Source organism: Mustela erminea, chromosome 15 (assembly GCF_009829155.1).
Source record: "Mustela erminea isolate mMusErm1 chromosome 15, mMusErm1.Pri, whole genome shotgun sequence".
Taxonomy (NCBI): domain Eukaryota; kingdom Metazoa; phylum Chordata; class Mammalia; order Carnivora; family Mustelidae; genus Mustela; species Mustela erminea.
In genome coordinates, this window is record NC_045628.1 from 83,745,939 (window position 1) to 83,772,930 (window position 26,992).

General features: G+C 35.6%; 1 protein-coding gene and 2 non-coding genes across 6 annotated transcripts in view; 1 reads left to right on the top strand and 2 right to left on the bottom strand.

Annotated features, from left to right (window-relative positions):
* The window catches only part of ZDHHC20 (zinc finger DHHC-type palmitoyltransferase 20), a 93,583-nt gene that overhangs the window by 17,300 nt on the left and 49,291 nt on the right, over positions 1-26,992 (top strand). For all 4 annotated transcript variants that reach the window (XM_032315356.1, XM_032315353.1, XM_032315355.1 and 1 more), the window contains exons 2-6: positions 7,416-7,442; positions 11,826-11,929; positions 18,038-18,158; positions 24,427-24,496; positions 26,696-26,728. In XM_032315356.1, the coding sequence (XP_032171247.1) occupies positions 7,416-7,442; positions 11,826-11,929; positions 18,038-18,158; positions 24,427-24,496; positions 26,696-26,728 (355 nt within the window). The remainder of the gene's footprint in view (positions 1-7,415; positions 7,443-11,825; positions 11,930-18,037; positions 18,159-24,426; positions 24,497-26,695; positions 26,729-26,992) is intronic.
* LOC116574694 lies at positions 11,365-11,471 on the bottom strand. Its single transcript, XR_004279443.1, has one exon. It is a non-coding gene; the product is annotated as a U6 spliceosomal RNA (small nuclear RNA).
* LOC116574644 lies at positions 22,124-22,230 on the bottom strand. Its single transcript, XR_004279416.1, has one exon. It is a non-coding gene; the product is annotated as a U6 spliceosomal RNA (small nuclear RNA).

Consider the following 26,992-nt stretch of genomic DNA (forward strand, 5'->3'; position numbering starts at 1 on the left):
ACTGAGAATAAACTTCCACAAATAAACAACACATGTATAAGGTTATTCATTGCCACATTGTTTATAGCAGTAGAGATTGGAGATGACCCAAATGTCTATCAATAGAGGCCTGATTATATAACCGGAACACCCACACAATGGAGTACTGTGCAGTGCTTTAAAACAGTGATTGTCTCTATGTACTAATGTGCAGTAATGTCTAAGGTGTGGTGAGAAAAACAAAGTGTGGAATAGGTATATAAAGGAAGAAATTAGAAATATTTTATTTAATACATTTATTTACTTTGCAGAAAGAATTAGGATAAAGCAAACTAATAAAAATGATTACCTTGGGTGAGAAGGTAAGAAAGGAAAGCTAGGCCTTTCGAGTACCTTTTTATATAGTTTTGACTTTTAAACCATTTATACTTTTTATATATTCAAAAAATATATAAAACAGAAGGAAAAGCAAATGTAAAATTTGGAATCATGAAACAAATGAACTTAATTTTATGTGAAGTTGGTACTATATATAGAGGAAAGAATTATTTCAAGTGACTTTTGAATATTGTACTCCTTAGTGGGATACAGTTTAAAGCCAAAACAAAACAAAATTTTAAAACTGCAAAGAAAACTTAAATTGGTACGCAGTGTTTAAACTATTTTAGGTATACTTTAGGATAACTAAATAAGTAAATTAATTAGGAACTAAGATTTTCATTGTATGTAAATGCAAAAAGATACAAATATAATGCCTAAGAAAGAAAAACTTTATAATGTTCTATTTTAATTTGAAGCATCAATGTGAATATAAATAGGTATACAATACTACTACTGTCATCCCGAAGGCCTTAAAAGCACTGAAACTCCAGTAGCTATGAGCACCCCTGGTATTCAGTGGTTGGTTTCTAAATATCATTAAGAGGAAGCAGATGCAGGGCATCTGTTTGCCTCAGCCCAGAGAACACATGACTCTTGATATTGGAGTCATGAGTTCAAGCCCCACACTGGAGGTAGAGCCTACTTTAAAAAAAAAAAGGGGGGGGGGCGCCTGGGTGGCTCAGCGGGTTAAAGCCTCTGCCTTCGGCCCAGGTCATGATCCCAGGGTCCTGGGGTCAAGCCCCGCATCGGGCTCTCTGCTCAGTGCAGAGCCTGCTTCTCTCTCTCTCTCTGCCTGCCTCTCTGCCTACTTGTGTTCTCTGTCAAATAAATAAATAAAATCTTAAAAAAAAAAAAAAAAAAAAACCAGTGCCCCTTGGAGAAATGGCTAATTTCAGGTCTGGAGGTGGGGAAAAATATAAAGTGAGCCTGGGATATCTTGTGCTAGACAGCAGGGAAGTGCTCCAAGACTTAATGGAGTTGATTCAGGAGGATACAAGAGTCAGTTGAAAGAGCAATGACCAAAGATGAGACATTAGGGTGCCTGGTGGCTCAGTCATTTAAGCATCTGCCTTCGGCTCAGGTCATGATCCCAGGGCCCTGGGATCGAGTCCTACATTGGGTTCCCTGTTCAGCAGCGAGTCTGCTTCTCCCTCTGACCCTCCCCGCCTCATGCTCACTCGCTCTCTGTAATAAATAAATAAAATCTTTATTAAAAAAAAGAATGAGTGTAGTTGATAATGCACATTAGATAAATAAAAATCCATAAGTTTCCCTACTGATATTCAAAAACAAACATTTAAATTTATTTGCTATGAGTGGAGTTGAATGTTATACCAGTATCCCATTCTGGAAATGGGTAATTAGATGGAAATAATTAAGTTTTTGTGCTGCCTTTTTAGGAAGCAGTTGAGAGCTCTTTACAGAAGAATGCCAGCTTGAAAATGTAGAAATAAATAATAGAGGGTTTTTCATGGTGATTTTCAAATTATACAAAATAATTGATTCAGGAGGATTATTGGTGGATGCTAAAACTGTTGGGTGAAAAGTTTTTGGGGAAGAAGATATTCACATACTGCTGACATTTTACCCCACAAAAAACTTTGATTTTTTTTTTTTTTATGATTGTTAAAGTGGAAAATGTACTTTTACGAAGGAGAGACCTGGTGGTCACCACCTTAAGTGATTGAAATAAACCTAAATAATGTATCTCCCCATATGCTGAACAGTGCCCAGAATACTTTATACCTGTTTATACGTGAGTATTCTTATCCATTCTCACCCTCTAATTACATTCAAGCCTTTAGACTTGGAGTGGAATAATAGGAAAAGGAGTTTGGGGTAGGGGTCAGAGGATGAAGTCAAGGACACCAAAAAGAAACAAGACATCTGGCCTGTTCTTTTTAAAAAGGAACGGTCCTGTGAGATTCTAAGGAGATGGTAATGGTGCATTATTTTTGAGTCTCCCCAAATCACTGCATAAAAACATTCAACAACTTGAGTATCTACAACAAAACTAGTTTGCTAGAGAATGGGAATGAGTTTTAGACAACCAGAGTGACTGCAGAGATGTCAACTTAACTCTGATATGAACATTAAATATGTATGTTCTTGTAGACCTTAGACCTATGAGTAATAGTAATAAGGAAGAGAGGCTATAGTTGGTAATGGATATATGATCTAACAAAGTAGCTATAGTATAGCTGTTACAAAATAGACAACAATGTAAAAAATTACTTAAATAATCATATTTTCAGTAATCATATTGGTCTCATTATTGAGGCTGTTGCATAGGCAAGATGGGATAAAGAAAGTGAATAAAATCTGTTACATTATACATACCCATTATTGAAGCAGTAAAAACAAAAAGAAAAAAAATGAATATGATGTTCTAATTCTTCATCCTTTCTGTCCTTGAGAATAGGATTCTCAGTGGTAAGAAAAACAAAAATACAAACAAACCAAAAAAACCATACAATTAAAAGATGAATGATAAAAACTTTGCAAATTTAAATTTGAATTAATAGTATGAACTCATAAGATGTTTTATCTTTTAAAAAAAAAGTATGTGTTATGCACATACATAGATAGTAAAGGGATTAAAACTATTAACAGATAAATAATTTATGTAGAAAATTCCAGAGAATACACAAAAATACAACTAAAAACTAATAAGTGAATTTATTAACAAGTTCACAGGATACAAGATCAGTAAAACTCAGTTATATTTCTAATAAGAATTAGAAACTGAAATTTTTTAAACACAAAAATCATCAGAAACAACTACTTTAGGAATAAATCTAACAAAATACATACACGGTTTTGTGTATTGATGAGATAAAATCTGAAATGAAGAGATACACTGTGTTTATGGAATGGAAGACTGATTATTGTAAAGATGTCAGTTCTTTCTGAATTGATCTAGGGAGTCAACACAATCCCAGATAAAATCCCAGCAGGCATTTTTTTTTTTTTAAAGGAAATCAGTAAGATAAGCTTAGAATTTAAATGGAAATATAAAAGACCTAAAACAGCCAATACACTTTGAAAAGGAGCAAATTGGAGGACTCACGCTCTCTGATTTCAAGATTTGCTAAGAACTACATGTAATCAAATCCTGTAGTATTGGGATAAGAATAGACATAAACATCAATAGGACAGAAAAGAGTTCAGAAATAAACCCTTGCACATATTAGTTTAATTTTTGTCAAAAGTTCCAAGGCAATTCAGTAGAGAAAGGAGTTTCAGCTAACAATATTGGAACTATTGGCCATCTATATACAATAAAAGTAATCTCAACCCTTTATACCATATTTTCAAAAATCAGCTTTTAAAATAGATCACATACCTAAATGTAAAACCTCTAAAACTTCTAAAAGGAAACCTGAGCAATTCTTTGTGTCTTTTGGTTGGCAGAGATTTCCCAAAAAGGACACAAAATGTGAACCATAAAAGAAAAAATTGATAAATTGGACCTCATTAAAATTAAATTTTCTCTTCCTCAAAACTCAGTGCTAAATAAATGAAAAAACAAAATATGGACTAGAAGGAAGTAGTTGCAGAATATATTTGTTAAAGGACCATATCTAGAGTATATAAAGAGCCCACAATTCAATAATAAGGAAATAATGATTAAAAAGTAGCCAACAATTTCAACACACAACTTCACAAAGAAGAGGTGTGGGGATGGCCAATAAGCATGTGAAACAATACTCAACATCATTGGTCATTAAGAAAACATAAAATCACAATGAGATATCACTATATTTTTTAGAATAGCTAAAAATTTAAAGATCGACAGTTCCAAGTGTTGATAAAGATGTGAAGCAACCTGTAACTCATACATTTTTGGTGGGAATGTAAAACAATACAACAACTTGTGAAAAAAGTTTGGCTGTTTCTGATTAAGTTAAACATAAATCCAGCAATGTTATATCTATATATTTACCCCAATAATGAAAATATATGTCCACCCAACAGCTTGTGCAGGACTGTATATAATAGGCAAAAAACGAAAGCAAATGCCTTATCAGTTGGTGGATAGCTAAATACGTTGTGGTACCTCCATACGGTAGAATACTATTCAGCAGTAAGAGAACAATTTGTTAATTAGAATTTCCAGTTCCAGGACAAGTGAATACATACTCTTCCTATTTTTTCTGGTAAGTACAACTAAAACCTTTGGATATTATGCATAAAGCAAGCATAAGACAATTTTGACACATGGAGAGAGAAAGGCAGATCATCTGGGGACCTTGGTACCTGAGAAATGGTAATGGTGGTGAATTCCCTGGGTTTTCTTTTTTGCCTCATATACCTATCCTGCATGCTAGAGAAGCTGGCAACCTGGAAGTACCAAAGAGCACAGATGAAAAGCCCCAAGAAAGGCTGGTTTTCTTTAGTCAATCAGGAAAGAAGCAACTTATAGCAAGACCAAACTAGACAGTGACTGCCCTACTTCAGCCAGAAACATTGGGAAAATGGCACTCTGTCCTCACTTTCTCCAGCAGAGGCTGAGTATGAGCTTAGACTTGCCCCTTGCTCAGCTGTAACAAGGCACTACTCTTGTATCTCCCCACTTTCCTACTGGGGTGGTGTCAGAGAAGGTGAAGGCCTAGGCAGTGGGTAGACTTCCATTACCCCCCCCCCCCAGGCAATGATAATGCATCCTTCCCCATGTGGTATCAGCGAAGGCCTTGTGCAGAGCTCTTGTGTAGATCTTGCTCAGTTCTTAAGTCTGTCTCTGGAATTTTATCTTTTTAGGTGGCTTTATAAATAAAACTTCAGTTACAATTTCTATATAGTGATTGCATGTTTACTGGAAAGCTATTGATTTCAGTACACCACTACCACCTCTTATTTATAATAGTTTTTCAGTTGGTTTTCTTTGACTATAAAGGCATATAGTCTTATAATTTGCAAATAGTGATATATTTGCTTCTTTTCCATTTTTATACCACTAATGTATTTCTCAGAATTGTGTACCTTGTATAGTGTTTCCCAATCATTTTACAGCATGGCAATATTGAAAATTATATTTTTAATGTATATTAGCATAAATGGGAAATGCTTTGTGAGGCCAGAGGGGACCTGCCTGCTGACCTGAAATAGATTGAGAAGAAGTCCTATGCCTCTCTAAAACAATGCTTTTTTAAAAAAAAATCATGAACTTGCTTATTTTATTTCTTAACCATTAGTGGGACTACTTTCTGAGTGTTTCTCATTAAATTTTGCTGGTTTGGGGATTAAAGTAGATATATTTTATTTTATTAAGGAAGCGTCTGGGTACTCCTCTGTTTTATCAACAGATTTTAGTCAAAAACGGTTATCGAATTAACAAACATTTCTGAAGCATTGCTACTGTATGCCAGGCTTTAGAACTAAAACAATGAATAAGGTGAGAGACACTATAGGAAAGAACACAAGTCCAGGTAGATTTGAGCTCAGATATCTGTCTACACTGCATGTACTAGTTCTGTGACCTTAGGCAAGTCATTTAATTATTTTGAGCCTTAGCTTACTTATCTGTCAAATAGAGCTAATAATAACTGTTAGAGTTATTATTCTTTTAAAAAAAATTTTTTTAAAGATATCTATCTATTTATTTATTTATTTATTTGACAGAGAGATCACAAGGAGGCAGAGAGAGAGGGGAAGCAGGCTCCCCACTGAGCAGAGAGCCTGATGTGGGGCTCGATCCCAGGACCCTGAGATCATGACCTGAGCTGAAGGCAGAGGCTTAACCCACTGAGCCACCCAGGCATCCCTAAGTTGTTGTTATTCTAAGACAGGATTCCACACTTTTGTAGTCCAGTAGGGTGAGACAGACATATTACCAAGTAATTGCACCAAAAAAAAAAAAAAAAAGAGGTGGCATAGTAGAGATGGAAGAATGAACAGTGGCGATATAAATGAGTACTTTGCTTAAAGAGGGACTCAGGACAGTTTTACAGAGGTGACTATTTAAACTGGGCCTTGGAGGATGAGTAGGGGAGGCATAGCACCTATAAAACTGCTTGTTGCATTAAGGATGCAACAGGATAATTGAACGACAGGTATAGGCAAATGACAGATTGGAGAGGTAGACAGATTGTAGATCATAGAGGGACTATAGTTGCTGCCCTGAAGATTTTGAACTTTATTCTGTAAGTGACTGGGAGGTGTTGAAGTGTATTTAGCCATCGGATTTGCTATAATGAGGTGTATTAAGCTTATATAGTTGAAAGTCTCTTTAAAGACCCTTAATCTCACAAAATAAACTGAGGGTTGCTGGGGGGTGGAGGGGTAGGGAGAAGGTGGTGGGGTTATGGACATTGGGGAGGGTATGTGCTATGGTGAGTGCTGTGAAATGTGTAAGCCTGATGATTCACAGACCTGTACCCCTGGGGTAAATAATACACTATATGTTAATAAAAATAATTTTAAAAAAAAGAAAGTCTCTTTAAGCTATTACGTTTGAGGAGAGCCTGAAATAAGGCAGTGAGACAAATTGAGAGTAGATGACAGATTTGAAGAGCATAGGTAGAATTAATAGGATCTAGAGGCCGTTAGGACTATCTGGAGAGAAAGGATAAATAGCAATTCCCAGGGTCTTGGGCTAGGAATAAAAAACACTCTAAAAATTACATGGATAAGTTCTGTACTTTTTTCTATAGAAAAACACAAGTTGTCTTGAGTGTAAGATCTTACAAAGTTTGGTGAGATACATCACAGACTGATGACATGAGCACCATAGATGAAAGTCCTATTCATTCTGTAGGGCAATAAGGAAAGAGCTAAAGGAAACCTAACTATAACCATATTGATAGACTTAAAATTAACAAGGGTCTGAAAAAATTTTAATGTGATTGCAGTGTTGATAAAAATTTTATGTTTGGCATTTTAGTGTTTTTAGGGTTTTTTAAGTGCAGTCCTGGATTTGCATTAGTGTTTACATTTTATAACTAAATTTTATTTTTCTGAAAGTGATATTAAGAAGAGTAGTCAATCTGAAATAAAATGTATGTACAAAATGTTCTAAAGTATATTATTTATTCACTATTTTTCTTCTATTCTAGTTACCCTCTCTGGAAATGGAGAAAATGGTAAGACACTTTAAGTCTCAATTTAAGTAGAATACTTATGAAATCCTAATTGTGATCCACATGCTTTTTATTTAGTGATGACTATATGTGTTTTTGTTTTCAGAAAGAAAATATGTTTTTAAAGTTAATTAAAAAGAGGTCTAGTATTGTATTTATTCCTATTCAATATATTTTCATTTGTGTTATTTATATCAATTAAAATAGCTGTTATTTTGTAAGGCATCTAGCACCCAAACTTCTCTAATATATTTATGTACATATGTATGCCTTGTATATTCTTCAGAATGCTTGATAGTAGTGATTCAAATATTTTTAATACCAGTTCTAGCTAGGATTGAGGAGCAGATTTTGTTTCATGATGCCTAAATTTTATCAATGGTTCTCTTCTTTATATATTTGTTAAAAATAGTACATTACTACTCACAGATATTTAACAAAATAACCAGACTGTAAATTTGTAAACTGTATTACTAGTTCATTTTGAAAGGGAATCCTACTTTTTATAAGGACTAGGTAATGAGATAATGCCTAGAGGGAAAAATTCATTGCTCAGAATTTCACCAAGCTAAAAGAAAGTATTAAGTCTGTTGAGATTAAATTTCAAAAATGAAATTTGACTTGAGATATGAAAATCCAGGGGATTTCTAAAACAGTTGAATGGTTAGAAATCATTAATTAATATTTATTCTTATTGGAAATAATTAGGCATTAAGTATGTAAATCTCAAGTTGCCTTTGAATCTGATTTCTCAATTCTAGCCAGGGTTGAGGAGGAATAAATATAGACTCATTCTTGGTAGGATTGATTTTCTCCCTTTAAATCAAAACTGTTTTCTGTATGTGAAAATACATATACAGAAAGCAGAGAATTTCTGAAGTACTTATGAAGGAACATCTAACTTTTCTCATTATTTCTTAGAGCTGTTTTCCCCATGTCTTTCAAAGAGTCTTTTGACGAAGTTGTTTGCTTTTTTGTTTGTTTTTTTAAATTCATTTACAGGTGATTTTTTAATCAGATTTTTTGATTTGTAGATTCAGATTTTTTTTTTTTGCTTTGATTTAATTTGTTTCATTAACTAAGCTTTTATCACTTCTTTTTTTGTTGTTCATAGTATTTTTATTTTGTAATCTATGTTGCACTTTTAGCTATATCCACTTTATTACTTCCTTTTTTTAAGATTTATTCACTTATTTTAGAGAGAGAGAGAGAATGCATGAGTGGGAGAGGGAGAGGAAGAACCTCAAGTAGATTCTGTGCTCAGCACAGAACCTGACACAGGCTTGATCCCAGGACTCTGAGATAACAACCCATGCTGAAACCAAGAGTCGTCCTCCCAGCTGACTGTGCCAGGCAGGCACCCCTTTATGTATTATTTCTAACCAGTGGTTTATAGCATATATATGTGATCAGAAGTTTTCTTATTAACATTATTTCAAATTCATGTAAAAGCAGTATTTCCTGTTATTCTTTACATTATAATTTGATATTTTCCATTGGTTAAGTACTTACTACATTCCAGGCATGATGCTAAGAGATTTATCAGTTTTTTTTAACTGAGGATTAAGATTTTTTTAAAGCAGACAACCATTTTGTTTTTGGACCTATGGAGAGCAGAAATACTCTAAAAATATTTTAAATGTCTTAAAAAATATTTTTTAAGTATATTGTTTAATATGCTGACCTTAGTTGTAAATAACTAAATGATTAAGAAGTTTAAAGTACCTCAAGGTTACCATTTATCTTGAAGCTCTACAATAGACTACAGATGAGGATTGACAAACTTGATTGAATATGGGGGCCAGGCAAAAATTTTAAAAAGTGAAGTGAACTAGGTGAAAATAGTATTGCAAACTCGGTAAATGACCTCAGTGTTCATATAACGGTAGGAGACTGAGCTCCAGTATACTTTTCCAAAAGAAGATCAAATGAAGGAATGATTTTGAATCCATTAAGTAGACCATGAGGTTCACCCTGGAGGGAATGGAGACAGTAGAGAATGCAGATTTTGAGAAGCCAAAATTTTCAGTGAGGATGATAATCAGCTTTAGTGGACATGAAAAGAAAGCAAATTTGAAGATAGAAGGAAGTTTTGGTAAGGATTTTGTCTTGGTATCAGATATTTGCTCTGAAATAAGATGTGACGACTAAGATGATGAGTTAAATGGAGGAAAAGATACTTCTAGGTATGACATAATGAAAAGAACCTTCGGTTTTTATCAAGCAGATATGGGTTTGAATCCTGATTTTATCATTTACTAAGTGACATTGGGCAGGATATTAAATTCTCTGCACCTCAGTTTTCACATTTGTAAACTAAAAGAATACCTTACAGGACTACAGTGAGGGTTAGAAATAAGGTCCACATCATTATATACCTTCTAATAGGCCTTCAGTAGGTGGAAGTAGTGATTTGATTAGCTGTGGTCAAATATGGTACCAGGAAGTCCCAGTGTTTTATAGTGTATTCATCAGTCATGAGTTATACCCATGGAGTTATTTCCCAGGAATATCACAGCCAAGGTGGAGTAGAAAACTATGAACAACACATTTATACTGGCCATTGAGATGGACTGGAGGGAGGAAGACCAGTTGCCTTTGCAGTGATCAAACGAGTTAAGCAACAGTTTATGAGCTGTTACACTGGCAGTGAAAATAATGAGAGAGGAACTAGAATTTGAGGAGCTTTGTGTTGATTAGCTGTGCAGTGTGAAGAGTTACTGGGCCCTGGCTTCCTGTGGGACTTGCAGTTCTGTTCTCTTAGACCATATGACCCCCAGTGTAATTGTAAAAGAAAAGGCTGGGTCCAACAAGTTGATTTTTTTAATCATTATTTTATTTAAAAAGAACATTTTTAAAAACCAAAAGTGAAAGGAGAAATAGCCTCAGATGAAAGGAAGGATAATACTTTGAATTGAATACATCTTAGCTTTATAAAAACTTCACTACCTTGTTCTTAGTGTCTCTCATTTCACTGTGGACCAGTGAAAACTTTTATGATTCCTTAAACTTGGGAAACATGGTAATACGGAACATGCAAAAAGAACCAGATTTTGAGAGGAAAGGTTCTTGGGTAGTTTTGAGAGGAAAGGTTCTTGGATATTAATAATAATAGTGGTCAGTATTGAGGTGCCTGACTGGCTCAGTCAATAGAGCGTGTGATTCTTGATCTCAGCGTTGTGAGTTTGAACCCCAGTTGGGTGTAGAGATTACTTTTTTAAAATGGCCAGTATTTTTAAGGATTAATTATGTGCCAGGCACTATTTTAAATGTTTTGCGTGTATTAGGTCATCAATATTAAGCAACTAACTTTAATAAAACAAATTAAGTACTTTATTTGAAGTCTGAGCATATTGAGGGGCAGTATAGTATAAAGAGGTAATGAATTCTAAAAGTAATGGAGAAGGGTTATGCGCAAGAAGTAATATTTGATCTGAGCTTAAAAAATGAGTAGAATTTCAAACTTTGAAGCTTGTGTCTGCTTTGTTTTCTTCAGTGGATTTGTATGTGCCTCTTTCCAAAGAAAAAATTTAAGCACCTGGTAGATAGTTCTTTCTTCCTATAGAAACCAGTCCTGCTTCTTTCCAAAAAAAAAAAAAAAAAAAACTATAGAACACAACAAAAAGCTCTAAGTTATATCAGTAATGAGTTAATATTTGGAGTTAAAGATGTTAAAATGTTTACACTAATCCACTTGTGAAACAGTTATTGCAGAAATTTTAAATGGCTAAAAATTTTTCATTAGCCTATGTTGAAAGGAAATGAAATCTAGCATAATGTTTCTGGTTAATCCAGGAACTAAGTTTTTTAGATTACTCATTATTCACAGTGGTGGGAACATCCTTTATTACTTTCAGTTTGTAGTTCCTTGAATTTAATGTTCATGGTGATGGAATCTGTCTTAAATAAATTTTTTTGGTGTTGGAAAAGGTATGGAAGCCTCGTGAATTTGCATGTCATCCTTGTGCAGGGGCCATGCTAATCTTCTCTGTATCGTTCCAGTTTTAGTATATATGCTGCTGAAGTGAGCACTGTCTTAAATAATTTTTAAGTCATTTAAAAACTGGTAGGAAGAGCTTGAAATTTAGTGAGTGAAGGAGGTGTTTCAACTTGAATGTTCAGCAGTTCAATAATATCAAATTCAGATTATAGTCTTTACTTATAAACCAGGCTGATAACCCTTAAATACAGGAACTCAGTGTTTCTTCATATCTGTAATGGTAGGTCATTCAGATAAAGGAGTTTATAAATTTGATGTCTTCGGTAGGTTTTAATTAAGGTATTTATTGGATTAAGCCTCCTGACCCTAAATATTGTGTTTTAATGTAATGCTTTTTCCTGTTTTCACCAGGATTCAATGAAATGTTATTTGTTTTTATTTACCAGGAAAGGCCGTTGTTTACCTTGTGGCTTTCCATCTGTTCTTTGTTATGTTTGTATGGTCCTATTGGATGACAATTTTCACATCTCCCGCTTCCCCTTCCAAAGAGGTAAATTTAATGTTGGTAAATTACCAAATGCTGTAGCTAATTATGGAATTATTTGCCCTGTGTTACCTTTGTTAAAACTTTACTACATAATGCATTTGTTCTGTTTCTGTTTATGAACTTGCTTGGTGACTCCACATTGTGAATGTGAGTCATCAGCCTGGTCTCAGATACAACCCACTGACTTAGCACACTAAAAGACCGATCATACTTTACTTAGTACTGGTATTTTTCTGCCATGCTATTTAGTTTTAAAGACATCCTTTTTTTACTGGACTAAAAAATCTTAAGGGACAAAATTGAGTTAGAAAAGTAGAGTGTATATTTGGACACCTTAACATATTTTCTCAGGCCTAAAGAAATATGCTGCAACTAGAGAAAGTTTTAATTGTGGGAAAGAAATTGTCGAGGCTATTGTTTGTTATACTTTAATATGACTAGTGTTTCTTCTAATTTGAGGTTCCATTGGGAAAATAATGTGAATATTTATGTAGAGTAAGTTTTAAGACCAGGATGTGTCTCTTGCCTTCACATAACTAATGAAATCTGGTATAATTAGATGGCTAAGAATGTACCCTCTGGTTGTAGGATTATCTGAGTTTAATTTTCTGCTCCAACATATTACTTAATGTCTCTGAGCTTCCATTTTCTTATTGGAAAATGGAGCTAACAATAGTGCCTGTTTCTGTAAGATGTTTGTGAGGATTAAGTGATATTCATTCACATAAAGCTTTTAACACAGTACCTGCCACATGGTTGGCAATCAAATATTAGATGATGATAATTATTTCTACTCATACAAAATTCATCAAAATTTGTTAAAAATTATAGACCATATGTTTAAAATAATATCAACTTCCATTTAACTTTTTATGAAATATATATACAGAGAAGTATATGTAAGTGTATACCTGATGGATTTTTGCAAACCTAACACCCTTGAGCAACCACCACCAAGTTGAAGAAACAGAACATTACCAGCATCTTATAAGCCTCCTCATGCTCCCTTTCAGCCACACAAACCCACTCTCCTGCCTCCTAATAGCATCAGTTTGTTTTGCCTGTTTTTGCCTTTACATAAATGGAATCATATACTCTGTGTGTTTGTGTCTCTAGCTTCTTTCATTAACATTCTGTTTGCATGTTCATCCATGTTGTTGCATGTACTTGTGGAGCACTCATTCTCTTTATTGTTTGGTATTCAGTTGTAGTAAATACTAGTTTATTTAACTGTTCTGCTGTTGATGGGCAGGGGCATTTGGGTGGCTTCTAGTGTAAGGCTGTTACAAAGAGGGCTGCTATAAACATTCTATTGCATATACCTATGTATATACTTACATATATACATCTGTACATAAATGTGTATATATATGTATAATAATTATATGTGTGTATACATATACATATGTATATATATATGCACACATATAATTATATATACAGCTACATATACATATATATGTATATAGTAGGTACCTCCGATTGGAATGCTGGATCATATTTTGTGTGTACATTCAGCATTAAGTAGAAAATGCCAAACAGTCTTTTGCCCATTTTTTTTCTATTGGGTGCTTTTGTTTTAAGGGGTAGTGAAATTATCAATCCGACTTCATGTTTCTTAAAATATATTCATCAGACATTTGGTAATAATTAGTCAACTCTTAAAGTTATGTTACAAACTGCCTTCCCTATCTTTTTTTATTTTTAAGATTGATTTATGTTTAGAGAGAGAGCACATGCATGGTAGCAGGAGAGGGCAGAGGGAGAAGGAGAGAAGCAGACTCCTTGCCAAACGCTGAGCCCAGTACAGGGCTCAATCTTATGACCATGAGATCATGACCTGAGCTGAAACCAAGAGTTGGTCGCCTAACTGACTGAGCCACCCAGGCGCCCCTCAAACTGCCATCTATGTCTTAAGCTCCAAGTTGAAAAGGAACTAATTTTATTTAATTACTTACAACTAGTGATGGCTATTGAAAACATAGCATGAATGGAAGTAAATACTTCTTGTTATGGGAAATAAAAAATAGAAAAAGAGGGGTGCCTTGGTGGCTCAGTCATAAGAGAATACAATTCTTGATCTTGGGGTCATGGATTTGAGCCCCATGTTGGGTGTAGAGATTACTTAAATAAATAAACTTTTAAAAAGTATAATAAAAACAATTGGTTAATACTTCTGAGAAGCAGTATAGTATAGAGGTGAAGAACTCAGACTCTGGCATAAGACTGCCCAGTTCAACTCCTGCCTCTGGTACTTACTAGCCATGTGGCCTTGGAGACTTGCCTTAGATGTCTGTACCTCAGCTCTCTGCTGTAGAATGAGGATGATAGTAATACATACCTTACAGGATTGTTGGAAGTATTGACTAAGTTAATATATATGGTTAAAAAATAATAATATATGTGGTTAGTAATATTTATAATAATGATATACACTTAATAATATATGTAAAGTGCCCAGAAGAATACATTGCACTTAGGAAGTGCCATTTAAATGTTATTTATTTATTTTGGTTGTTGTTTGTCATATTGCATCCATTCAGCATTCAGCTGAGGGCTTAAGCCTTTACATCCACTTCATCCTTCATGCTCCTCTCTTCCTAGAAGTTCAGCTGATTACCCAGGCCTGTGTCCAGTGGCCCTGCTATGGCATGCTCTTGCCTTCCCCATCATAGAACCTACCATATAGTTTCTTAATTGCCTCTTGACTTGTATGCACCATCTTATTGTCAGTTTTTTGTGGGCAGGGATCATTTTTATGGTATCCTGCACTACATCCCTCTCCCCACTATTTAGCACATAGTGGCTGTTCACTATTGAATGAGTTAATTATCAAATCGTCAAGGGACAGCTAAGTTAAGCTGCACTGACAAGAAAGAGCAGGATTTTATGGTTCTCTTTCTAAATAACCTTCCAGTGCTGAGATAGCTCCTTGTAGTAATTACAAAGCTGTGAAGTAGCTCCTAAAGTAACCGTAATAAAAGGACTCTGTGAGCTGAGAGGTTAGAGCAACACTTGGGAATCAGACCCAGGGAAACTGGTTGAGTCTGAATAGCAAAAACTCTACATTTTTAAGGAAGTTAAGTTATAAATATGGGTATATTTTTTATCTTTTACCAGCAAGTGCTTGGCACCTGCTGTTTGACAGACTGTGCTAGGCTCTGGGAATAAAAAGAACAAAAAAGAATGATCCTAAACATTTTAAAAGGAGAGACAGATGGTAGACAAGTAAACAAACAAAGTAATTATAAATTGTGATAAGTTTAGGTACTTTTAGAATAAATGAATATGATGATGTAGTAAAGTATAACAGTAAAAACTATTAGGGGAAAAAACTACTTTGGTAGTATGGTCAAAGACATCTCTGAGGAAGTGGCATTATTAAACCAAGACTTTTAAAAGTATCTCTTTCACTAAAGTATTAGCTTTTTGAAGGAAGCATCTTTGTTGTTTATTGCTGTATCCCCATTGCCTAGATTCCAACCTTGTATGTAAGAGGCAGATTGCTAAATCTGTGAATGAGTGAATGGTGAGAGGTAAGCAGTCTGTGAAGAGCTGGCAGGCATCTTCCATCACTGTCACTTATCACTATCAAAAAGAAATTATGGCCCCATCACTTCTCTGGTAATCCTTCAGAGGTTGCCAGTCAGCTCTAAGATAAAGGTCATGCTCACAAGACCCTTCATGAACTAAAATCTTAACTAACTTCATCTCCACTGCTTCTTCCTGGAACTTGATAGTCAAGTAATATTTTGCACTGACTATACCATTATATTCACATCTTTGTGCTTTCTGTATGCTACTTCCTTTACCAAGATTCTCTTTCCCTCCTTGTTTTCCTGGAAGATTCCTGTTTACCTCTCAAAGCCCAGCGTAGGTACCACTTTCTCCAAGAGACTTTCATTGATAGTCCCTATACCCTCATAAGGGAGCTTTTATCATACCTGGTAACACATTGTACTATTATTTGTAAGTTGTATTTCTTTATTGACATAGCTAGCATTCCTACTGGACTATAAGAAATGTGCTTTTGAAGGCAGGACTGTATTGATTCTTCTATGGATTCCTATTACCCAGAGCAGTGCCAAGTTCTTAATTGGTAGCTAATATATATTTGAATTGAACCATCTGAACACTGAATTTAAGATGATGGCATTTCATAGTTTGAATTCTGTTTTGTAGTTTTTAATGAAAACTAGATGTGTAGTAATAATTTCCTAAGTCTAATCCATTTTAAATTTTGTTCCATTCCTCATCTAAAATTCTGGTGGCTCTTAAGATTATCATTTTAAGTTTTTCATAATTTATAACATTAGTCCTTAAGGAAAAGTAATGATATGGAGGCTGGGATACTACCACAGGCTAGAAATAGGACAGCCCTATGTGAAATCTGTTCAGATTTTACAAGGAAACTGTAAAATTTGATTGAAACATCTCCTATCCATATATGTACTTATCATCATACCAAATGATTCTTATACTCTACTGTGAATGCTTCAGGGACACTTCATGTCAGGGAAGAACTTCTAATTCAAACAAGTTAAAGTTACACTTCTCTTAAAAGAGAATAGGCCATTTTGCTAAGTAGGGAAGTATTTCAGTCCTTGGAAGTATTCACGAGAGAGTGGATCTCAGAAACTTTGTATGAAGGTTCCTACCTCCCTGGGAAGTTATGTAAGTGTGTCTAAGATCTCAACTTAAGATTATGGGAAACTTTTCTGACCTCTTTCTGTTCTGTTTGCCTGTGTTACTTCTCATGCCTTAGAAGTAATTTGGGGGTTTCTTATGCCATCAAGATTTGATTGTGGGAAACAGACAAGGTAACCTAAATAGACTCTTCTACATCCTAAATTGTGGTGTTTGGTCAGGTTAGAGTAACAGTCTGTAAAAAGCCAGAACAGTTATTTTACATTAGCAATATGGAGGGAGGCATACTAGAGTAAAACTCAAACACTTGCATTTTAATATCAGCTCTGCCAATATCAGCTCTCTGTGCAATCTTAGAAAATTCTCTGAGCCTCTTGGTATGACAGTTTCCCCAGTCCAGAGCTCTTCCTACTATGCCAAACTGTTGCCTTGTTTGGCATAGGATAGGTTGCACTGATAAACTAATACTGTTATTACTGATGATGAGGCATCAAGAGTATGGAAAGCTTTGGTAGGGAGTTAGCAGGCAGGACGAAATACTTGAATATATAAACTCCATTCATGACTCTTTAGGCCTTTTCAAGCAAAACCTTGCTTTTAATTGAAAAAAATTGAGAAACAGTACAGTTAAAATATAGGACATGATCAAGAAAAATCTCAAGCCATTTTTAGTTTAAAAGGAAATTCTGTGAAGTAAAGACTAAAAGAGACTGAAAGCTTCTGTTTACATGAAATTAGAGACATAAAACTGAGGCCCCTTGAGATGCTAGGATGATGACAAGAGGAGCAACTATAAACAAGTTCTTTATAAGGAAAATGCTATTTAAGAAATGAACTGGAGGCTGGCCACAGTATGGGAATAAAAACTTAAGAAATGGAAACAAGAAATAACTCCATGAAGAAATTACTCTTTGAGAAAAGGAGACTCTGCTTGCCTTGACAATACTTTATAATTTTACAGGAAGTACTCCTATTGGTTAGCTTTTTAAAAGCTAAAACAAAGTAGTAAAAGCTCATTGATATATTTGAGTAGAACATAGCTGGATCCTGTGCCTATGGTTTAATGTCTTACTCAAACCAAGTGACTCTTGGACATCCTTCCAAAAATTAAAAATTTCTCGACTCTAATTTTCAAACATCAAAATTTTTACTAATAGAAAATATATGTATTAAGCCCTTTTTGGTTGGGGGGGTATTTAATTTTTCTGTAAAATACAAAGATGCAAAATTTTCTAGTTCATATTTTTTCCCATCATTAATATAGAGGGCAAATATTTTTCAATCTATCAAAAAAAGGTATGAAGTTTTTAAATATACTCAGTTTCACTTCTTTAATTTGAAAATAAGTTTTGCCTTCATAGAAGAAAATGTTTTAGTATTTTTTCTGTTCAGGATGAAACTGTGTTTTTCTAAACATGATAGTTTATGAGATTGAAAAGAATTAATAGTTTTCTCCTTTTATAGTTCTACTTGTCTAATTCTGAAAAGGAACGTTATGAAAAGGAATTCAGCCAAGAAAGACAACAAGAAATTTTGAGAAGAGCAGCAAGGGATTTACCTATCTACACCACATCAGCTTCAAGGAGTAAGAAAAATCAGTCTTAAGCTTTCCTTTCCAAGGAATTTTTTAAATATGGTTAATTCTTCCAAGATACATCTGCATGATTTGACAGTTAAATGGATATTGTGATTGCTACAGATAACATCTGCAAGAACAAGATTTTCCTGTGTTCTGTATCTTCTGTGGTATTTCAGATATACACACACATGTACATTTATTGATACAGATTTTTTTTAAGAGGCTCACTGTGAGCCTGTTTTCTCTGCATTTTTTTCCCAATTGAACCTCATCATTAAAAATGTCACTTGTTATTCTTAGCAAACCATCGTTTAGAAATTCTCGTCTGAATTTGAATATTGTGTGTCATCACAGAGTCATTTTTAAAAAAACAAGAATGTGCTAACTTAGAATGGAGAGGAGTAAAAGAGACAAGGGAGAAGAATCCTGTCAAGTTTTAAGACCAATACTCAGAGAGCCAAAATTTGAACTCAGGTTAATCTGGTTCCAAAGATGTGGTATTTCCACTCTCCCACTGCCTACGTGGACATAGGTGACTGCTGCAGCACTTCCCTTTTCTTAGGGAGACAGTCTTACAATAGGAATGAATTTATGAGTGGCCACTGTAGTCACTTAAGTATAGGAAATTGTTTTAAGTTATATACTATGTATCTCATAAATTTTGTTCAAATATGGGATAATATAATAGCTAATAATTATTCTGTTCTGAATGTTTTACACATACTCATTTATTTATTTGTCAGAGAGAGAGCACAAGCAGGCAGAGGGAAAGGCAGCAGGGAGCCTGATGTGGGATTTGATCCCTGGACCCTGGGATCATGACCTGAGCCAAAGGCAGAAACTTAACTCACTAAGCCACCTAGGTGTTCCACACATACTCATTTAAACTTCATAACAACCCTGTGAAGTAAATGCTACTGTCTTCATTTTACAGTTCAGGAAACTGAGACACAGAGAGGTTATAACTTGTTCGAAGTCATATGTGGAAAAATGGATTTAAATCTAGTTGCTCTGGTTCTAGAACCCAGTATGCTGCTGAACTCCAAGGGGAAATAAGAGGAGTTTTACATTTACGTGCAAGTTGTAGCTAAGGAATGTGACTACGTTTGTACAAGATTTGAGGAGGGTATTCAACTAACTTTTATATTTTCACGCACTTAATACTATTCTTTTTTGCATGACTAATACATTGGTGTACATAACAAAAACATGAATTTCAAGCCCGACCCTAGCTTTTCCATTACTAGTGTAGGGAGAGTCACTAACTTTCTAAGTTCTTGTTTCCTTATTTTGTTGGTTTTTGGGGGGGCTTTTTTTGAGAGAGTGTAAGTGGTAGAGGGCAGAGGGAGAGCAAGAGAGAGAATCTTTTTTTTTTTTTTTTTTAAGATTTTATTTATTTATTCATGAAAGAGAGAGAGGCAGAGGGAGAAGCAGTCTCCCCACTGAGCAGGGAACCCAATGTGATACTCGATCCCAAGACTCCGGGATCATGACCTGAGCCAAAGGCAGACACTTAACCATCTGAACCAACCAGGCACCCACAAGAGAGAGAATCTTAAGCAGTCTCCATGCCTGGCATGGAACCCAATATGGGCTTAATCTCACAACCCTGAGATCATGATCTGAGCCAAAATCAAGAGTCAGATGCCTAACTGACTGAGGCTCCTTTGTTTCCTTATTTTGAAATGAAGATAATATCTGCATCTTTGGGTTAGTAGAAATATTTAATTAAATGAGATGTATGCATTTAGTGTAGATCTTGGTATATAATAATAAATTATCAGTAAATGATGGCTAATATAAAATAATTCTTTTTTATATTCAACAATGAAAAGTCTGAATTATAATAATTATTTCTACTTACAGTTATTTAGATTAGGTGTTCTTAACCCAAAGTCCAAGACTTCAGAGAATTTATGAATTTGGAGATAATATGCAAAGTTGTGGGTACATATAGTTTTTAAAGTACCCCATTCATACCAAGATAATCTGATTTTCAGAGCAGTATTTGTGCCCCAAAGAGTTAATAGCCACTGATGTAAAATCTTTACTCTTAAGGCTTTATTATTTTTCATTAATTATAATGGCTTTCCTCTAATCTGAATAATACCCTTCATCTATTCAGTATTATACCAGAATTATGCTAAACACTTTACTGGTGATTATTTAATCCTCAGAAGAACTCTGAGGGAGGTGCTACATTTGTCTTCATTTGAGAGATGAAGAAATGAGGCACAAATTAAGTGTCCGAAGTCCCCAAATGATAAGATCTGAGATTTATAGCTTGCCTTCCTTTTTTTAAAAAAAATTTTCATTATTTATTTATTTATTTAAAATATAGTGTTACTAACCATAGTCCATGCTGTACATGGCATTCCTAGAACGTCTTTTTGGGGGTTTGTTTGTTTTTTTAAGATTTTATTTGTTTATTGAGAGGGAGGGAGAGGGAGAAGCAGGCTTCCTGCTAAGCAAGGAGGCTTATGGGGGCCGGATCCCAAGACCCTGAGATCATAACCCAAGCTAAAGGCATATGCTTAACCAACTGAGCCACACAGGTACCCTCTATAGCTTACCTTCTGACTATAGGCAAAGTCCCTGCTCTTGAGCACCATTTTATACTGCATTTCTATTGCTTAGAATTCCAAACTTTGGGAGTTTTATCTTTTTTCTTATTATAGAAATAATATCCATTCATTCTTCTAAAAAAATTTACAGAAATACATATTATATAAAGTAGACCTTTCACGGACCAGAGACAAATGAAAATGATGGAGCTGTCTTCACAGGGAGGAATTGGGGGCTAGGAAACAGGGATGGGGAGGCTTTTCACCTGGTTCCTTTTTGGGCTTTTTTGAACCATATGAACTAATTACTATCTATTCAGGAAACAAAATGAGTCTTTCTAGACCTTCTCCCTCCATGGTGTGGATCCAACTGATACCTCTTTCGAGCTTTGTCCCACAGTTTCCTTGCATCAGTTCTGTGCTAAAACACTCTTATCTTTCCCCATCTTTTTTATTGTCTTTTTCTCTATCTACGACAATTATTTTTTCCTCTCTAAATCCAGTTTAAAGTTTTAATTCGGGCGCCTGGGTGGCTCAGTGGGTTAAGCCGCTGCCTTCGGCTCAGGTCATGATCTCAGGGTCCTGGGATCGAGTCCCGCATCGGGTTCTCTGCTCCGCGGGGAGCCTGCTTCCTCCTCTCTCTCTCTCTGCCTGCCTTTCTACCTACTTGTGATCTCTCTGTGTCAAATGAATAAATAAAATCTTTAAAAAAAAAAAATAATAAAGTTTTAATTCAGTGTCTGCTTCTTGAGCAAGAAATGATTTTTATTTTTTTAAAGATTTTATTATTTATTTGACAGAGAGAAAGACAGCGAGAGTAAGAACACAAGCAGCAGGAGTGGGAGAGGGAAAGCAGTCTTACCACTGAGCAGGGAGCCAATGTGGGGCTCAGTCCCTGAACCCTGGGATCATGACCAGAGCTGAAGGCAGATACTTAATGGCTTGAGCCACCCAGGCGACCCTGATTTTTTTTTTTTTAAGATTTATTTATTTTAAGGAGAGAGAACAAGCGTTCATGTGTGCGCAAGGGTGGGGGTGGGGGTGGGCAAGGTGCAGAGGGACAGGAAGACAAGCAGATGTGCCACTGAGCAGGGAGCCCAACATGGGACTCCATCCCAGGATCCTGAGCTCATGACCTGAGCCCAAATCAAGAGTCAGTCACTAAGTGACTGAGCCACCCAGGTGCCCCAAGAAGTGATTTTTTTTTAAAGTCTGCTCTGAACTTCTCTAATTCTTACCTTGTAGGTCACAAATCACTGCCTCATAGTTATTTCTGTTTATCTCCCCTCCTCAACCTTATTCTAAGACTCTGGCAGTCAGGAATTTTTCCCATGGCCTCTAACAAAGTGTCTCATTAAATAGGCCCTCGGTAGGTGTTTGTTGGATGAATCTCTTCCTGGGTTTTCTCCATAATTGCTGTTTATGCGCTTTTTGCGTGTCATTCTCAAGCAAAGGCAGTGCTAATCTTATCTGTCTTGTGCTAATTTTAGTATAAGTGCTGTCAAAGCAGGCACTGTTTATGCACTTTTAAGTCTCCCTAGTTTTCTCTCCTTTACTGGTTTTCCCCATCATAGTCTGAATTTATATTTTATCGGAAATAATAATTACTATTATTATCCTAGTAACACCTGCTTTATTGAGAATCTGATATGTTTTAGGAGTTTTATATTTAATCTGCACAATAGCCCTTCACACTTGGTATTATATGCACTTACCAAAGAGAAAATTGAGGCTCATGGAAAGTAAGTTACTGCCCCAAGGTCACAAGCTAGTAAGTGGGAGAGCTAGCATCCAACCTAACTGGTGACAGAGTCCCTGCTGATTTCAGGACCATGTTGTGCCACCGAACCTTTACAGACTGGCTTTTCCAAAGCATATCAGTTTCTTCTTGGTATCTGTGTTCTTCTCCTTTCTTTTTCGTTTCTTTTCTTTCCTTGTTTTTGTTTTTTGTTTTTGTTTTTGTTTTTAAGATCTATTTATTTATTTGAGAGGGAAAGTGCAGGGCTCAGGGGGAGAGGGAAAGAGAGACCCAGCACGGGGCTCCATCCCAAAATCCTGAGGTCACCATCTTAGTTGAAGTCAAAATCGATGGCTGCACCACCCAGACACCGCTGGTCCTTTCTTATATTTACGTAAAGATTACTGACCTTTTTCTTCTCTTCTCCCCCAGTTTTCTCCTATAACGCTTGCTTCTCCACTTAATAATTCACAACCAGTTCCTTCCCTTCATTCTCAGGTATACATCAAAGTATATATCTCTTAAAAACAGCAGTTTGGTTCAGACTTTGTTCTAACCGCCATTATATTTTCTCTTCCCATTGAGTTAGATCCTCTTATAAGCCTTCTGCACCCAAGTCCTCTTTTTCCTTCCCAGCTAAGTACCAGGCAACTGGCTTCTATTCTCCCTACCCAAAGTTCAGTGGCTCTTGTCATTCTGGCTTCTTGAAAAGCTTTCTTTGTTGTGCTTTACTATTCTAGTTCTATTTCTGCATCCTTGAATGATTATTCTTTCTACTAAATTTTTTTTAATTTTTCTTTTTCTTTTTTTTTCAAGTTTTTTTAAACTATTTTTTTAAAAAGATTTTATTTATTTGTTTGACAGAGAGAGATACTGTAAGACAGGCAACACAAGCAGGGGGAGGGGGGAGAGGGAAAAACAAGCATCCTGCCAAGCAGGGAGCTCAATGTGGGACCTGATCCCAGGACGCTGGGATCATGACCTGAGCTGAAGGCAGATGCCTAACGACTGAGCCACCCATGCGCCCCTTTTTTAAAGACTTTTTAATTTATTTGACAGAGAGTGTTAAAGCTAGAGAAAGTAAACAAGTAGGGGGTGTGGGATCTCCAAAAGAATGTAAGTTCCACAAAGGCAGTGATTTAAGCCTAGTACAGTATCTGGCACAAAATAGGTGCTCATGTTTTGAATGAATGAACATATAAATTGGGCAGCAATAACATATGTTAGAATTGAGTGGGGAAAAGTTCAGGGTTTTTATTTTTTGTTTTGTTTTTAAAGATAGATTTATTTATTTATTTATTTGACAGACAGAGATCACAAATAGGCAGAGGTGGGGGGGTGGTGAAGCAGGCTCCCTGCTGAGCAGAGATCCCTATGCAGGGCTTGATCTCAGGACCCTGGGATCATGACCTGAGCCAAAGGCAGAGGCTTTAACCCACTGAGCCACCAGGTACTTCTTGGGGTTTGTGGTTTGAAACCCCTTGGGGGTTGTGTCAGTTTTGCTATTTGAGATAAGGATGGGAGATAAAAGGTTATGTTTTTGTTTTTCTTGAAAAAGCTATTCTATAATGTTAAAAACAAAATCCCACAGGGTGCCTTGAAACGTTTAGACACTTCATTTTTATATTTTATTATAGACACTGTATTATAGTAGGAAAAAGAACTTGAATTAGGACTCCATAACTCTGAGTTGTGCTACCTAACTGGTTTTTGACCTTGTTGAAGTCACTAACTTGCTATAGATTCTCTTTTTTCATCTGAAAACTGCTGGGCACTATTCTGTTTCTGAGGTTCCCTTCTACCTCTTGACATTCTGATTTCAGAAGCTTTCTAATACACTTTGGTATTATTTTAAAATTATTAGTTGTAAATTTCACAGAATTATTTGTAAAAGAAATGAAAACAAATTTTACAGTCAAATTAACTAAGCTTGCACATCCTTCAACAATTTCCTTTTAATTCTTAAATGTAGCCATCAGATACTGTGAAAGATGTCAGTTGATTAAACCTGACCGGGCACATCACTGCTCAGCATGTGACGTGTAAGTATTACTTGTTTGTTTCTATTTAACCCTAGCACCAGAAGTTGATGACAGGAGAATGGAAGGGGAAGGATTATTTTATATGCTTTATACTTAGCAAGAACATTGTATCCTTTCCCTTTATTTGCTATGTTTGCTTGGCTAACAAAAATATTTATATAAGCTAGAATATACCTTGAAGTAATCTTGGTTAAGAGTTACTATACTGGTCGATAGAATATACTTCTTACACTTACATTTAATTTAATATTGATAAGCAAATAAGTAATAACCCCCTTGAGGGAGATAACTTTATTTCTTAGATCAAAAAGACTGTCATGGAAAAAAAAGACGATCATGACACTTTTCTCATTTTTTTTTAAAGATTTTATTTATTTGACAGAGAGAGATCACAAGTAGGCAGAGAGGCAGGCAGAGAAAGGGGGAAGCAGGCTTCCCTCTGAGCAGAGAGCCCGATGCAGGGCCCAATTCCAGGACCCTGAGATCGTGACCCAAGCTGAAGGCAGGGGCTTAACCCACTGAGCCACCCAGGCACCCCACTTTTCTCATTTTTATTGTTAATATTAAAACCTAATAATCCACAAAAATACTGTTTTCAGTTACTGTCTGTGACATTGTTCCCAGAAAATTCTCTCTCTCTCTTTCTTTTTTTTTTTTTTTTTTTTTTTGTGCCCTTATCAGAGGGTAGTGTGTTGAAAGAAAGATTAATAGTTTGGGAATCTCTACTGGTCCTTGAACTTTAGTTGGACAGGCTGTTTAACATTCTGGGTATTAGTTTATTCATTTCTTATATTTCAGCAGTCACTTCTTATCTGCCTGGGGATCTATTCTAAGACCCCCAGTGGATGCCCAAAACTGGATAATACCAAACCCTACATATACTATACATACATAACTATGATACAGTTTAATTTATAAATTAGGCATAGTAAGAGATTAACAATAATAGCTAATAATAAAATAGAACAATTATAGCAATATATTGTAATAAAAGTTATGTGAATGTGGTCTTTCTCTCAAAATGCCTTCTGCTATACTCATCCTTATTGTGATGAGATGAAGGGAGGTAAATGACGTAGGCGCTGTGACACAGCATTAGGCCACCATTTACCTTCTGAAGTATGTCCGAAGGAGAATCATCTGCTGCTGGACTACGGGTGACTGTGGGTAGCTGAAACCAGGGGAAGCAACTATGGATAAGGGAAACTGCTGTATTTGAAATGTTCTGTGGTCTAACTTCATACAAATCTATTTATCAGGGAGGGGGGAGAGAGCGAGCGCAGGCAGAGGCAGAGGGAGAAGCAGGTTCCCTGCTGAGCAAGGAGCCCGATGTGGGACTCGATCCCAGGATGCTGGGATCATGACCTGAGCGGAAGGCAGCTGCTTAACCAACTGAGCCACCCAGGCGTCCCTTACTTCATACAAATCTAGATTACATGTATTGGTGAACAGGTAAATTTGGAAGGCTTTTTTTTATTATAAAAGTACAGTACTCCTTATCCAGGGAATGCAATTTTGTAAATTATGTGGAAAAAATAACCATCTATAAGCCTATCATTAATAATATTTTAACATATTTGCTCCTAAAGTTTTATTTTTATGTGTTACATATTTTTAACGTTATGTGTTTTATGTTTATGTGTTTTGTGTGGTTAGAATAGCATAGGGATTTATGTATTTCATTTTACCTTCCTCAGCTAATTTGGAAGCTGGACCTATCTAGTTTACCTAGTGCTGTGCATACTACATCATATTAAAATCTCATTTGGCGTGGTTCAAGGCATTTGGCTATGCTCAGCTGAATTGCCAGTATTAAAAATCATCTAACTATAAAAGGCCTTCTGGAAATACCAGAACTTTTCTCTAACCTACTGGGTTAGCTTTTCTTTACTTTTTTTAGAGAAGGAGGCAGGGAGAGAGAGAGGCAGAAGGGAAGGGAGAGAGACCATCTTAAGCAGGCTCCACACCCAGGATGGAGCCCAAAGTGCAGCACAGTCTTACAACCCTGAAATCGTCACCTGAACTGAAATCAAGAGTCAGATGCTTAACCCACTGAGCCACCCAGGCACCTCTGGGTTGGTTTTTCTAAGATATTATTTGTAAAGGTAAAAATTTAAGCCAAAGAAAGAGAAAATTATCAGAAACTAGAATTAGGGGAATTTTTGTGCAAGGATTTTCTTATGTTTATTTGTTTTTTAGATGTGTTCTTAAGATGGATCATCACTGTCCTTGGTATGTATAAAAAAAGAGGAAATTACATTGGGGGTGGAGAGGTGGGAAGGGGAGAATTGAGAGTAATTTATCTCAGCATTCCCAAATTTTGAGGGTCAGTTTAATCACTCGATTACTCAAGATTGATCTGGTACTATTTATATGTATATTTATATATGTACATGTTTATATTAAATGTATTCCTTTAAATATATACTCTGATGTTATTAATCCAAGTAAGTGTATATTAAGAATTAACATTAAAATTCCAAATTCCCTCATGAA